The sequence below is a fragment of the Tursiops truncatus genome, chromosome 18, assembly GCF_011762595.2.
Source record: "Tursiops truncatus isolate mTurTru1 chromosome 18, mTurTru1.mat.Y, whole genome shotgun sequence".
Lineage (NCBI taxonomy): Eukaryota > Metazoa > Chordata > Mammalia > Artiodactyla > Delphinidae > Tursiops > Tursiops truncatus.
Window position 1 is genome coordinate 13,733,530 of NC_047051.1, and position 12,175 is coordinate 13,745,704.

General features: G+C 46.0%; 1 protein-coding gene across 3 annotated transcripts in view; it reads left to right on the forward strand.

Moving 5' to 3' along the window:
• The first annotated feature begins 3,939 nt into the window (after nucleotides 1–3,939).
• The window catches only part of FREM2 (FRAS1 related extracellular matrix 2), a 158,291-nt gene continuing 150,055 nt past the window's right edge, over nucleotides 3,940–12,175 (forward strand). For all 3 annotated transcript variants that reach the window (XR_002176668.3, XM_019936699.3, XM_073795094.1), the window contains exon 1: nucleotides 3,940–9,377. Coding sequence is in view for 2 of the 3 variants with exons in the window: in XM_019936699.3 (XP_019792258.2) it covers nucleotides 4,199–9,377 (5,179 nt within the window). In the remaining variant the exon portion in view is untranslated. The remainder of the gene's footprint in view (nucleotides 9,378–12,175) is intronic.

Sequence of the window (12,175 nt, forward strand, 5' to 3'; positions counted from 1 at the left end):
CCAATCACATTGTTAGAAACGGAGACAGTGACTTGTCCACAGCTCCAAGCAAGTAAGTGGAAAAGCCAACTTCAAAGCAGGGTTTTCTGACTTCTAGTCCAGTGTTGTTTCTTTTTCCACATAGTAGACCCCCATCTGAACATAGCTTCGTCTGGAAAATCTGGGTATTTATGACACTATTTGTATCACCTTATGATAGATCCATCTTGAAAATTTACCTATCCTCATAATGAATTTTAATTTAGTTTTGTATTGCCAGATTTTAATTTTGATTTTCTTGTTGATTAAAAACTATAGCCACTTAATGATGTTGTATGTAAACTGCCCATGTCAATGAATACAAACATTGTCATACAATCGAAAAAGGAACAATCGATTCATTGGCAAAGCGCACAAGCTATGAGTTCTAAGTTTTCTAACCTAGTAGTAGTGACTTATTTTTTATTAACAGAGTCAGTCTTTCTGGCAAGAATGAAAACTATTGCTTCTGAGCACAGAACGTAAGGAAGGAAAATGGCGGGTCATCCATAAATTTGGTCTTATGGCACCAAATACCAAAACCCAAAGGGTAACCAAAGGGGAATTTGTCCACAAAGACTGAGTCCCTTGTTTTATAGTTGAGGAGACTGTGGTTGCAAAACAAAGGGAACTGCTGCAAGTCACACAGTGGGTGTCAGAGCCAAGGCTGGAACCCAGCTCTTGGTCAATCAGCGCAGGGCTGTTTACCCCTTCAGCACTGCTCTGAAATCAGTTAAGTTTGGATTTATAGGAAGCCATGGTTTTGAAGCTATCCAAGAATAAAATTCTATTGAGAACGATTACAGATTTTTGACATAAAGCTTCAATCACTCATCTGTAAGTATTTTTAAGGCGCCTATGAGGCAATCTCTATTGGAGTCTTTTGAGCCAGTAGAGGAGCATAACGTGAAATAAACCCTGAAGTGGCACTGTAACAATCAAAATGTAACCAGGTGTATCTTTAGCTCCAGTCTTACTTTAGAGTACCAAACCCATTGTCCAGTTTCTACATGAATATCTTGCCTGCATCTTAAATTCATCACATTACCTCTTTTATTTTAGGGCACAAATCCTCTGGTGCTTAACCTTAGGTCAGAAGTCATTTGAGTTTTTTTTTTGTTTTTTTGTTGTTTTTTTTTTTCATTTGAGTTTTAACGATCAATAAATTTACCTTTAAGTTGATTTGAGGAGACATTCTGGTGTGTTTTTCATAGAGTAAACAAATTTAAGAATTTATTATAGAGGATATTTTCCCCAGAATATATACAGCAATTGTCTAAAAGCTTTAAAAGGTAAGAACTGAAGAATTAAGCTCAGATTTAAAAAAATTACAAGCTTGTCAACTTATTTTGTCTCTTGTAATATTGTGAATGTTGGCCATAAAATATCCTTGCTAATTTAAGTATAGAAATATTTTAACACTGAGCCATTTATCTTAATGTGAGATCATTACCACCAATAATATTTGCTTTCAGATGAGAATTTAATATTTCACTATTATATCAACGATCATCAATGCAAAATATATTTAAGCAAATGACAGTATGTGTTACCTTCGATGTAATTTTAAAAACCCAAATAACTAAGACATTTACCAAAAAATAATAATAATTCCTAAGAATCATTCCATCACTTCAGTCAAGGCAGGCTAAATTAAAAAGTCAAAAAAGATTATAATTTACTGATTTCCTTAGGCTACTTGAAAATACATGTGGACCTCTATTATTCTTCCCATGAAACAAAATATTGAACTCTGCCCTTCGGGCATACTGCCATACCTCAGATGCTGATCTTATCATTGCTTGCAAGTCAAACAGAGTTGGACTTTAAAAGGAAGAAAGGAAATGCCTGGAGCCATTGGGAAGCATCAGGGGTCAGGATGATGGTCTCATTCTGGTCAGAACATACCCAGAGTCACAATGCCTGAATAAGGATGACTTGGCTTCCAGCTGACGTTTTTCAATCAAGACACATAACCAGAATTTGAAATACAATATATAAAGAACCATATTCTGAAATTGATGTCCTATTTCACTTGGCATCTTCCCACTTGTTTTATTTGTGAATAGGACATAATAGATGTTTTCCTTGTTACTACAATTTGAATTCTGTATGTAATAGTAAATAAGCATACTAAATTAGACAGTAATAATGCCCAAAGCAGATTGGAAATTGCTGAAGAGTTGGTTGGGGATTTTCTCATACATTTAAAAGATTGGTCATATCCCTTCTGTGTTCCTGGATATTCGTTTTGTACTAAATTGTGAAATGTATGTATCAGTTGTAAGCGGGAGTTCAAAGTTCCCTAAAAGTACAATATGTATAGAATAAGCTGAAACATATTCAATTAACTAAATGTTATTTGTTTGGATAAGTGGCTCACTTAAAATTAGTCTCTCTCTCCCTCTCGACTCCCAGGGTCAGACACTGCCCAGCGGGCTTCCTGGAGCCGTCTCTGATTATCACTCAGCACTACTTATGCACAGAGGTGATGCTGTGGCCTTGAAAATAGCTCTCAATGCTTCAGGCAGGGATCAAAACCCTAAACTGGGGGAGCTCAGGAGAAAGACACAAAAGGTTTCAAGGGATAACTGCTTCTCACTGCAATGTACCCGCGTATGCCTCTTATATCTTCAATTTAGACTGAAATGTAAAAGGGAATAACACTGTTTTACACTCCTTTTTTTCCCCCCAAATCTAAAATACCTTTAAGCAGGAAAAGGGCAGGATGACCATTATTTCAATTTTATATTCCAATTAATTATCTGATTTGTATTATCGGAGAGAAAAGCACATGACCCAAAATAAAACATTTTGCTCAGGATAACCAAGACTGCTAAAGAACTAATCTAAAATGGTAGAGTATTCATTTTAGTTTGGGGGTTTGGGGGTGGGGGGAAGCAGTTAGAAAACCTTTCGGAAAGGGAATCCACACACTTCTGAAACCCGACAAACACAAGGGGGCAGGCAGCGCTCGAGTCTGACTTGGAAACCTGCTGACTGAGGGTAGCTAACCTGTTTCAGTTCGCCCTCAGCATATTTATCAATTCTCCTGGCAGGCCAAGAAATGTGATTCTGACACGCGGGTCTAGTTAGTACTTGGTCTAATTACTGCGAAGAGAACAGGAACGTCTCTAGTGACCACTACCTCCACAGCGGCGGCTTTGGAAGAGCCAGGGGGCTACATACCCTGGAACGTATCCTCTGCTGCGACTCTCCCGATTCCGCTCTGAGGCATTTCTCACGCATTCCAAGCGCCCCTTTTTCCTTTTCCTCTGAAATTTGGTCGCAAAGGAGGGGCTTGTTAAAATCTCACCAATCCGAGAACTGTAGTCATTGTAATTTACGAGGAGACAGCGAGGGGCGGGGGCGAGGGGAGGCGCAAACTGCTCTAGACGGGCTTTTAATTCCAGCTTTCCTTCTTATGCGCAAAGGCCCCAGAGTTTCTCCCTAAACTGCTCTGGGTTTTGATTCACACTCAAGCCACGTTGCGTCTAACTTTCCTCTCGGGTTTGTTTGCAAGTTACAGTGAGACATAAGCATTCCCTGCGCGGGATCCCATTGAATTGGGGGGATGGGAGCTAAAACGGGGGTATTGCTGGATCGCAGGCAGCTGGAAAAGTTGAATCTAGCTCGGCGGCGTGTTCCGGCTCTGGGGCTGGAGAGCCGCAACCCCAGCAGTGCAGTGCGGAGCTAGCGCCCTCACTTCCAGGACCACGCGTCGCGCGTTCTATCTCCTCCCCTCCGCGCGGTTTCCCAGCCTCCGCCCCTAGGAGCTGATTGGCAGAAGTCGCTACCCAACCCTCGTCTCGGGGCCTCCTCCCGGGACCGACGATTGGCCTCCTGGGAGGACTGGAGTAAGGGGGTGCGAGGGGAGGGATTTCCCTCAAAGCTCAGGGTCCCGGGCCCTGGGAGGGAGGAGTGCAGGGACTCAGTTCTCCGCTCGACTGAGCCGCGAGCCGCGGAGCTGGACCGGCCGGGACGGTTTAGCCTCCCCGGCAGCTCCGGGGACCGTGCCGAGCCTCTTACCCATCCTTCTGGTCCAGCCTCGGCTACAGCAGGAACCCCCGGGCGCCGTGCGGAGTTCCTGGCACTTTCCGGAGGGCTCTCTTACCACCTGCCCCGGACTGGGACTGACTGCGCTCTCAGGGCGACCCGTCCGAGCCCTAACATCCGGACCATGCACGCAGCCCGGACCCCCGGGATCACTGCCCGCGCGCGCCACGCAGCTAACCCCACCACCTCTCAGCTGTTGCCTCCGCCGCCGCCCCGGCTGGTGCTGCTGTTTTTGCTTCTCCTGTCACTGGTAAGCCGCGTCCGGGCACAGCCCCCTGACCCCGGCCGGGCGTTGCTGTCCCCGGATCTCGCGGGCGTTGCAGGAGTCCCCTCCGAGGAGGCCATAGTGCCGGCGAACCGCGGGCTCCGGGTGCCCTTCGGCCGTGAGGTCTGGCTGGATCCGTTGCAGGACCTGGTGCTGCAGGTGCAGCCGGGGGATCGCTGCGTAGTGACCGTGCTAGACAACGATGCGCTGGCCCAGCGGCCCGGCCGTCTGAGTCCCAAGCGCTTCCCGTGCAACTTCGGCGCTGGCGAGGTGCGCTACTCGCACCTGGGCGCGCGCAGCCCGTCGCGGGATCGGGTCCGGCTGCAGCTCCGCTACGACGCGCCGGGAGGGGCGGCAGTGCTACCCTTGGTGCTGGAGGTGGAGGTAGTCTTCACCCAACTGGAGGTTGTAACTCGGAACTTGCCCCTGGTCGTGGAGGAGCTGCTGGGCACCAGCAATGCCCTGGACGCTCGGACCTTGGAATTCGCCTACCAGCCCGAGGCTGAGGAGTGTCGCGTGGGCATCCTTTCGGGCTTGGGCGCGCTGCCTCGCTATGGGGAACTCCTTCACTACCCGTCTGTCCCGGGACGTGCCAGCGAGGCAGGCACCCAGGAGCCGCTCCTGATGGACTGCAAAGCTTTCCAGGAGCTAGGCGTGCGCTACCGCCACACGGCCCCCAGTCGTTCTCCAAACAGGGACTGGGTGCCCATGGTGGTGGAGCTGCGCTCACGAGGGTCTCCTGTGGGCAGCCCTGCTTTGAAACGCGAGCACTTCCAAGTATTGGTGAGAATCCGAGGAGGGGCTGAGAACACTGCACCCAAGCCCAGCTTTGTGGCCATGATGATGATGGAGGTGGACCAGTTTGTACTGACTGCCCTGACGCCAGACATGTTGGCCGCCGAGGATGCTGAGTCTACCCCGGACTTGTTGATCTTCAATCTCACCTCTCCTTTCCAGCCTGGCCAGGGCTACCTGGTGAGCACTGATGATCGCAGCCTGCCCCTCTCCTCCTTCACTCAGAGGGATTTGCACCTCCTGAAGATTGCCTATCAGCCCCCCTCTGAGGACTCCGACCAGGAGCGTCTCTTTGAACTGGAGCTGGAGGTAGTGGACCCAGAAGGAGCAGCTTCAGAGCCTTTTGCCTTCATGGTGGTGGTGAAGCCCATGAACACACTGGCTCCAGTGGTCACACGGAACACTGGGCTCATTCTCTATGAGGGCCAGTCTCGGCCCCTCACCGGCCCTGCAGGCAGTGGACCACAGAACCTGGTCATCAGTGATGAGGATGACCTAGAGGCAGTACAGCTGGAGGTGGTGGCTGGCCTCCGGCATGGTCGCCTTGCCCTTCTGGGTGCCTCGAGTGGCAACCCTGCCCCTAAGACATTTACGGTAGCTGAGCTGGCAGCCGGCCAAGTGGTCTACCACCACGATGACAAAGATGGCTCCCTAAGTGACAACCTCGTGCTTCGAATGGTGGACGGAGGGCGCAGACACCAGGTGCAGTTCCTGTTCCCTGTCACCTTAGTGCCTGTGGATGACCAGCCGCCAGTCCTCAATGCCAACACGGGGCTGACACTGGCAGAGGGTGAAACCGTGCCCATCCTGCCCCAAGCTCTAAGCGCAGCTGACATGGACTCAGATGACTGTCTGCTGCTTTTTGTGCTAGAGTCGCCCTCCTCAACTACAGGGCATCTGCTTCTCCGTCAAACCCATCCTCCCCAGGAGGAAGAGATGCTGATCGGGGGCCCTTGGAGAAAACAGGGAGTGTTCTATGAGAAGACGGTGACAGAGTGGCAGCAGCGAGACATAACGGAGGGGAGGCTCTTCTACAGACACACTGGGCCTCACAGTCCTGGGCCAGTCATGGACCAGTTCACATTTCGAGTCCAGGATAACCATGACCCCCCTAACAGGTCTGGGCCACAGAGGTTTGTGATACGCGTTCATCCCGTGGATCGCCTCCCTCCAGAGCTGGGCGGCGGCTGCCCCCTTCGGATGGTGGTACAGGAATCCCAGCTCACGCCGCTGAGGAAGAAGTGGCTGCACTACACTGACCTGGACACAGACGACCGAGAACTACGCTACACGGTGACACAGCCCCCAATGGACACAGATACAAACCACTCACCAGCCCCACTGGGAACCTTGGTCCTGACGGACAACCCTTCAGCCGTGGTGGCCCATTTTACACAAGCCCAGGTCAACCACCATAAAATTGCTTACAGACCTCCAGATCAAGAACTGGGAGTGGCTGCCCGAGTGGCCCAGTTCCAATTCCAGGTGGAGGACCGAGCCGGGAATGTGGCTCCAGGCACTTTTACCCTTTACTTGCAGCCAGTGGACAACCAGCCACCTGAGATCCTCAACACTGGCTTCACTATTCAGGAAAAGGGCCACCACATCCTGAGTGAGACTGAGTTGAGTGTGAATGATATAGACACTGATGTGGCCCACATCACTTTCACTCTCACACAGGCACCCAAACATGGCCACATGAGGATGTCTGGACAGATACTGAGTGTAGATGGGATTTTCCACTTAGAGGACATAAAACAGGGTCGGATTTCCTATGCCCATAATGGGGATGAATCTCTGACTGATAGTTGCTCCTTGGAGGTCAGCGACAGACACCATGTGGTGCCCATCACTCTCAGAGTGAACATCCGGCCAGTGGATGATGAGGTGCCCATGCTGAGCCTTCCTGCAGGCACGCTGGGGTCCTATCTAGATGTTCTAGAAAATGGGGCTACTGAAATCACTGCCAGTGTTATCAAGGGGACCGATGAAGACACTGATGATTTGATGTTGACTTTCCTCTTGGAAGATCCACCCTTATGTGGAGAAATCCTGGTCAATGGAGTTCCAGCAGAGCAGTTTACCCAAAGGGACATCTTGGAGGGCTCAGTCGTTTACGCCCACACTAGCGGGGAGATAGGTCTATTGCCCAAGGAGGACTCTTTCAACCTGAGTCTGTCAGATATGTCTCAAGAATGGAGAATAGGTGGTAATACTATCCAAGGAGTTACCGTGTGGGTGACCATCCTCCCTGTTGACAGCCAGGCCCCAGAAATTTCTGTAGGTGAACGGTTCATAGTGATGGAAGGTGATAAAAGTGTTATAACCTCAATGCACATAAATGCTGAAGATACTGATTCCCTCACTGATGACATCTTGTGCACCATAGTTATTCAGCCTACCTCAGGTTACGTGGAGAACATCTCTCCAGCCCCAGGCTCTGAAAAATCAAGAGCAGGAATTGCCGTAAGTGCTTTCACTCTGAAAGATCTCAGGCAGGGTCATATAAACTACGTCCAGAGTGTCCATAAAGGAGTAGAACCGGTGGAAGACAGATTCATATTTCGTTGTTCTGATGGCATTAACTTTTCAGAGAGACATTTTTTCCCCATCATAATCATTCCCACCAATGATGAACAGCCAGAAATATTTGTGAGAGAATTTATGGTGATGGAAGGCATGAGTCTGGTGGTCGATACGCCCATCCTCAATGCTGCTGATGCGGATGTTCCCCCAGATGATTTAACTTTCACTGTTACCAAGTTTCCTACCCACGGTCACATCATGAACCAGCTGATAAATGGCACGGTTTTGGTTGAAAGCTTCACCTTGGACCAGATCATAGAGAGTTCCAGCATTATTTATGAGCACGATGACTCAGAGACTCAGGAAGACAGTTTCATGATTAAACTAACAGATGGTAAGCACTCTGTGGAAAAGATGGTCATCATTATGATTATCCCCGTTGATGATGAGACCCCCAGAATGGCCGTCAATAATGGACTGGAAATAGAAATTGGGGAAACCAAAATTATCAACAACAAAATATTAATGGCAACTGATTTAGATTCTGAAGACGAATCCTTGGTTTATATTATTCGTTATGGGCCAGGACATGGCTTATTACAGAGACAAAAACCTATAGGTGTCTTTGAAAATATCACACTGGGCATGAATTTTACCCAGGATGAAGTGGACAGGAACTTAATTCAGTACGTCCATTTTGGGCAAGAGGGCATTCGGGATCTAATTAAATTTGATGTGACTGATGGAATAAATGCCCTTATAGATCGTTACTTTTATGTGTCTGTTGGGAGCCTTGACATTGTCTTCCCTGATGTGATAAGTAAGGGAGTGTCTTTGAAAGAAGGTGGTAAGGTCACCCTCACAACAGACCTACTAAGCACTAGTGACTTGAACAGTCCTGATGAAAACTTAGTTTTTACCATCACCAGGGCTCCCATGAGAGGTCACTTAGAATGCACAGACCACCCTGGAGTAGCCATCACATCTTTCACTCAGCTCCAACTGGCTGGCAACAAAATCTACTACATCCACACAGCTGATGATGAGGTGAAGATGGACAGCTTTGAGTTTCAAGTCACTGATGGACGTAACCCCGTCTTCCGGACATTCCGTATCTCCATCAGTGATGTGGACAACAAAAAGCCAGTGGTCACCATCCATAACCTGTTTGTCAGCGAAGGAGAAAACAAGCTGATTACGCCCTTTGAACTCACTGTGGAAGATAGAGATACTCCAGACAAACTCTTGAAATTCACCATCACCCAGGTGCCTGTTCATGGTCAACTCCTATTCAACAATACCAGACCCGCCATGATTTTTACCAAGCAAGACTTGAATGAAAACTTAATCAGCTACAGACATGATGGCAGCGAGTCAAGGGAAGACAGCTTCTCCTTCATGGTGACTGATGGTTCCCACACAGAGTTCTATGTTTTCCCTGATACAGTATTTGAAACAAGAAGACCCCAAGTGATGAAGATCCAGATCTTAGCTGTTGACAATAGTGTCCCCCAAATTGCAGTGAACAAAGGGGCTTCTACACTTCGCCCTCTGGCCACAGGCCACTTGGGGTTCATGATCACAAGAAAAGTATTGAAAGTGGAGGACAGAGACAGCTTACGTTTTTCTCTTAGGTTTATTGTGACGGAGGCCCCTCGACATGGATATCTCCTCAACCTGGGCCAAGGCAACCACAGTGTGACTCAGTTTACACAAGGTATGGTTCACTTTTCTTTCTTTAGAATCAAAGGGCACTCCAGGGCTTCCCTGGTGGCACAGTGGTTGAGAGTCTGCCTGCCGATGCAGGGGACATGGGTTCGTGCCCCGGTCTGGGAAGATCCCACATGCCGCAGAGCGGCTAGGCCCGTGAGCCATGGCCGCTGAGCCTGCGCGTCCGGAGCCTGTGCTCCACAATGGGAGAGGCCACAACAGTGAGAGGCCCGCATAACGCAAAAAAAAAAAAAAAAAAAAAAAGGCACTCCAAGTCTTATTTCTTGAGATATGGCTGTCACTGAGAACTTCGTAAATAGAGCATCAAATTAGAGTCCAAGGGAAGGGAAGGGAAGAGAAGGGAAATGAAGGGGAGGTGAAAATACAGGGACTCTCTTTCCTGGGAGAACAGCTCCCTTCTTGCCATATGTCCTACTGCAGTGACCTTTATTAGAAGGAGTATCGTATTTTGAAAATACAAGCTAAATTGTCAAAGGAGGAGCTCGACTTTGGTGAATTAAATTTAAAGCAGGCTTTCCAGTTCTGCTCTGTTAGCCACACCCGTCCTCTGAGCAGCCTGTTTTATATGCTGCACACAGTTCATGAAGCATGTTAGCATCTTAGAGAAAGATGTGCTTTCTAAATTCTATATATCCACATTATTATTATTATTATCATCAACCGCCATTCAAATAGAACCTTCAAATTTATATTATTTTGATTGCTCTTTTAGAGGATTTGTTCTAAGTCTGGTATAGTTGTTAGAAACTTTGTAACGAAAATAAAAAGATGTATTTATATTTACTTCGTAGATTTTATAATTTTTATAAGACTTTATGACTTAGGCTAACACCAGTCCAAAGATGTAAGAGGTAAACACCTATCTAGATTTAGAATAATTATATGTACAAGGCATGCTACAACAATCCACACAAGAAAAGAAAGTATACTTAATGATGTATAAGAAGACAATAAGTCCACCACCAAAATATACAACCACTTCATTGTTAAGAACCTGCAGATATGTTAACAAGATTAGTAGTAGAAGGAAGAAATTATTTTCTCATTTCAAACCTCCTCTCTGCCCTGTTTCAAACACAATAACCGACACCGTTGCCTGAAGCATCTGCATCCTTGAGACTAAAGCATTTCTGTAACCTCAGTTTTCTTTGTGTGTGGACAGAATCTGAGACAGGAAGGGCAGGTGACCTGCACAGAGTTACTCAGTGACTAAAGGGAGAAGCCCATTCAATCTGCTGGCTTGGGAGTTAGAGCTCTGTTTTCTAGAACGTGCGACTTTCATTACAAAGAGCTTTGGGTTGCTTTCATGAAAATCTCACCCTTGTCAGAATGGAAACCAGATGGAGTTAAACCCCAGGGCTTCCCAGGGGGAGTGTTCTTTTCCTGCAGCAGTGTTGTGCTCTTAGATAACAAACGCTTTAATAAACATGGATGTTGCAAAGTGTAGTGTTAAAGTAAACTGCTTCTCTGTTTTAGATGCTGGCAAATAGCCCTACACTCCAACCTCCTGATTCTTGGCTGAAAGCCTGACTATATCCTAGGGCTTGCAGGGACAGGAAAACTTCAGAGTGCCAGTGTCATGCCAGACCAGCAGGAAACTTTTGTGTGAAGGCTTTCTGAGGGTAGAAATGCATGCAATCTTAGACTGGTTTATTTTCATGGAAAGTAAAGCGGATGAAAGGAATATGGAAAGGATATTCTTTACAGGATTGAAAATGTTACTTCAAACGACTCCTCTGATGAGAAAATATAACCTGATTTTAGAGATTTTTTTTTTTAAAAGAAGGAAAATCAGCAAATGATTTAATTTAAATTCTATGGACCAAGTCCAACAGCTCAAAATATTGGAATATTATTTCCTAAATATTGAGCCATAAAATTCTGCTATTTCATTACAGGCTGTTGCTCTATCTGTCACTGACTTGACGTCACCATGATTACTTTTTATAGTCATTTGTAAATATAGAGTAGCTATGAGTTTATTATAAAAAGTGAAGATAAATTTTTAAGGTTACATTTTAAAAGAAATCATCACGTTCCAATAAGAACCCAAAAGTTGACTAGGAAAATTGTTGGTATTTAATCACACAGGACTCATTACAACAAGTTGAGGCTGGAGTTTGGTTCATAGGAGTTATTTATGGAGATTAGATAAGTGAGTAAAAATGGAGAAACCTCCATTATAGAGCTACCAAGGCTGCTCTTACAGTAGAGAAACTAACAGCAGTGACTAAAGTGAGGACTGTACTGTCTTTTTCTTTGTTTTTGTTTTATCTTGAAGGGATGAGATGAACTCTATTTTGATGGATTTTCAATGCACTGAATTAAGTCCACTTAGCACATATGGCTTGGGAAGGCTATTGCCAAATAAATTGACTAAATGGTCCCTAGGAGAAAAAAAAATATTTCTAAAACTTATTAAATTTCACTATTAGGAAAAGTAAACAAGGTAGAATTAGACAAATTAAGGAAATTATTTAGTTATTTCAAATTTTGCTCTTTCTCAAGGTGCCCTTCCCTGCTCTCTCCACCCCACATCTAAATCACTTGTCTCAAGTACCTGGATTTTTTTCTCTACAATAAATACATAATAATATCTTGTGGGAGATAATTTAGAAATCAATTTCAGAAATTTCCCAAAGGTAGCCAGGGTGTGACTACCAGGAATGTTAATGAATTTAGAATTAAAAAAAAAATAAAACATGGAATGATTATGTAGATAAACTGAAATAAATGTGATGCATGTTTAACGATGAGAAGAAAATCTAGTTAATTGTTAGACGT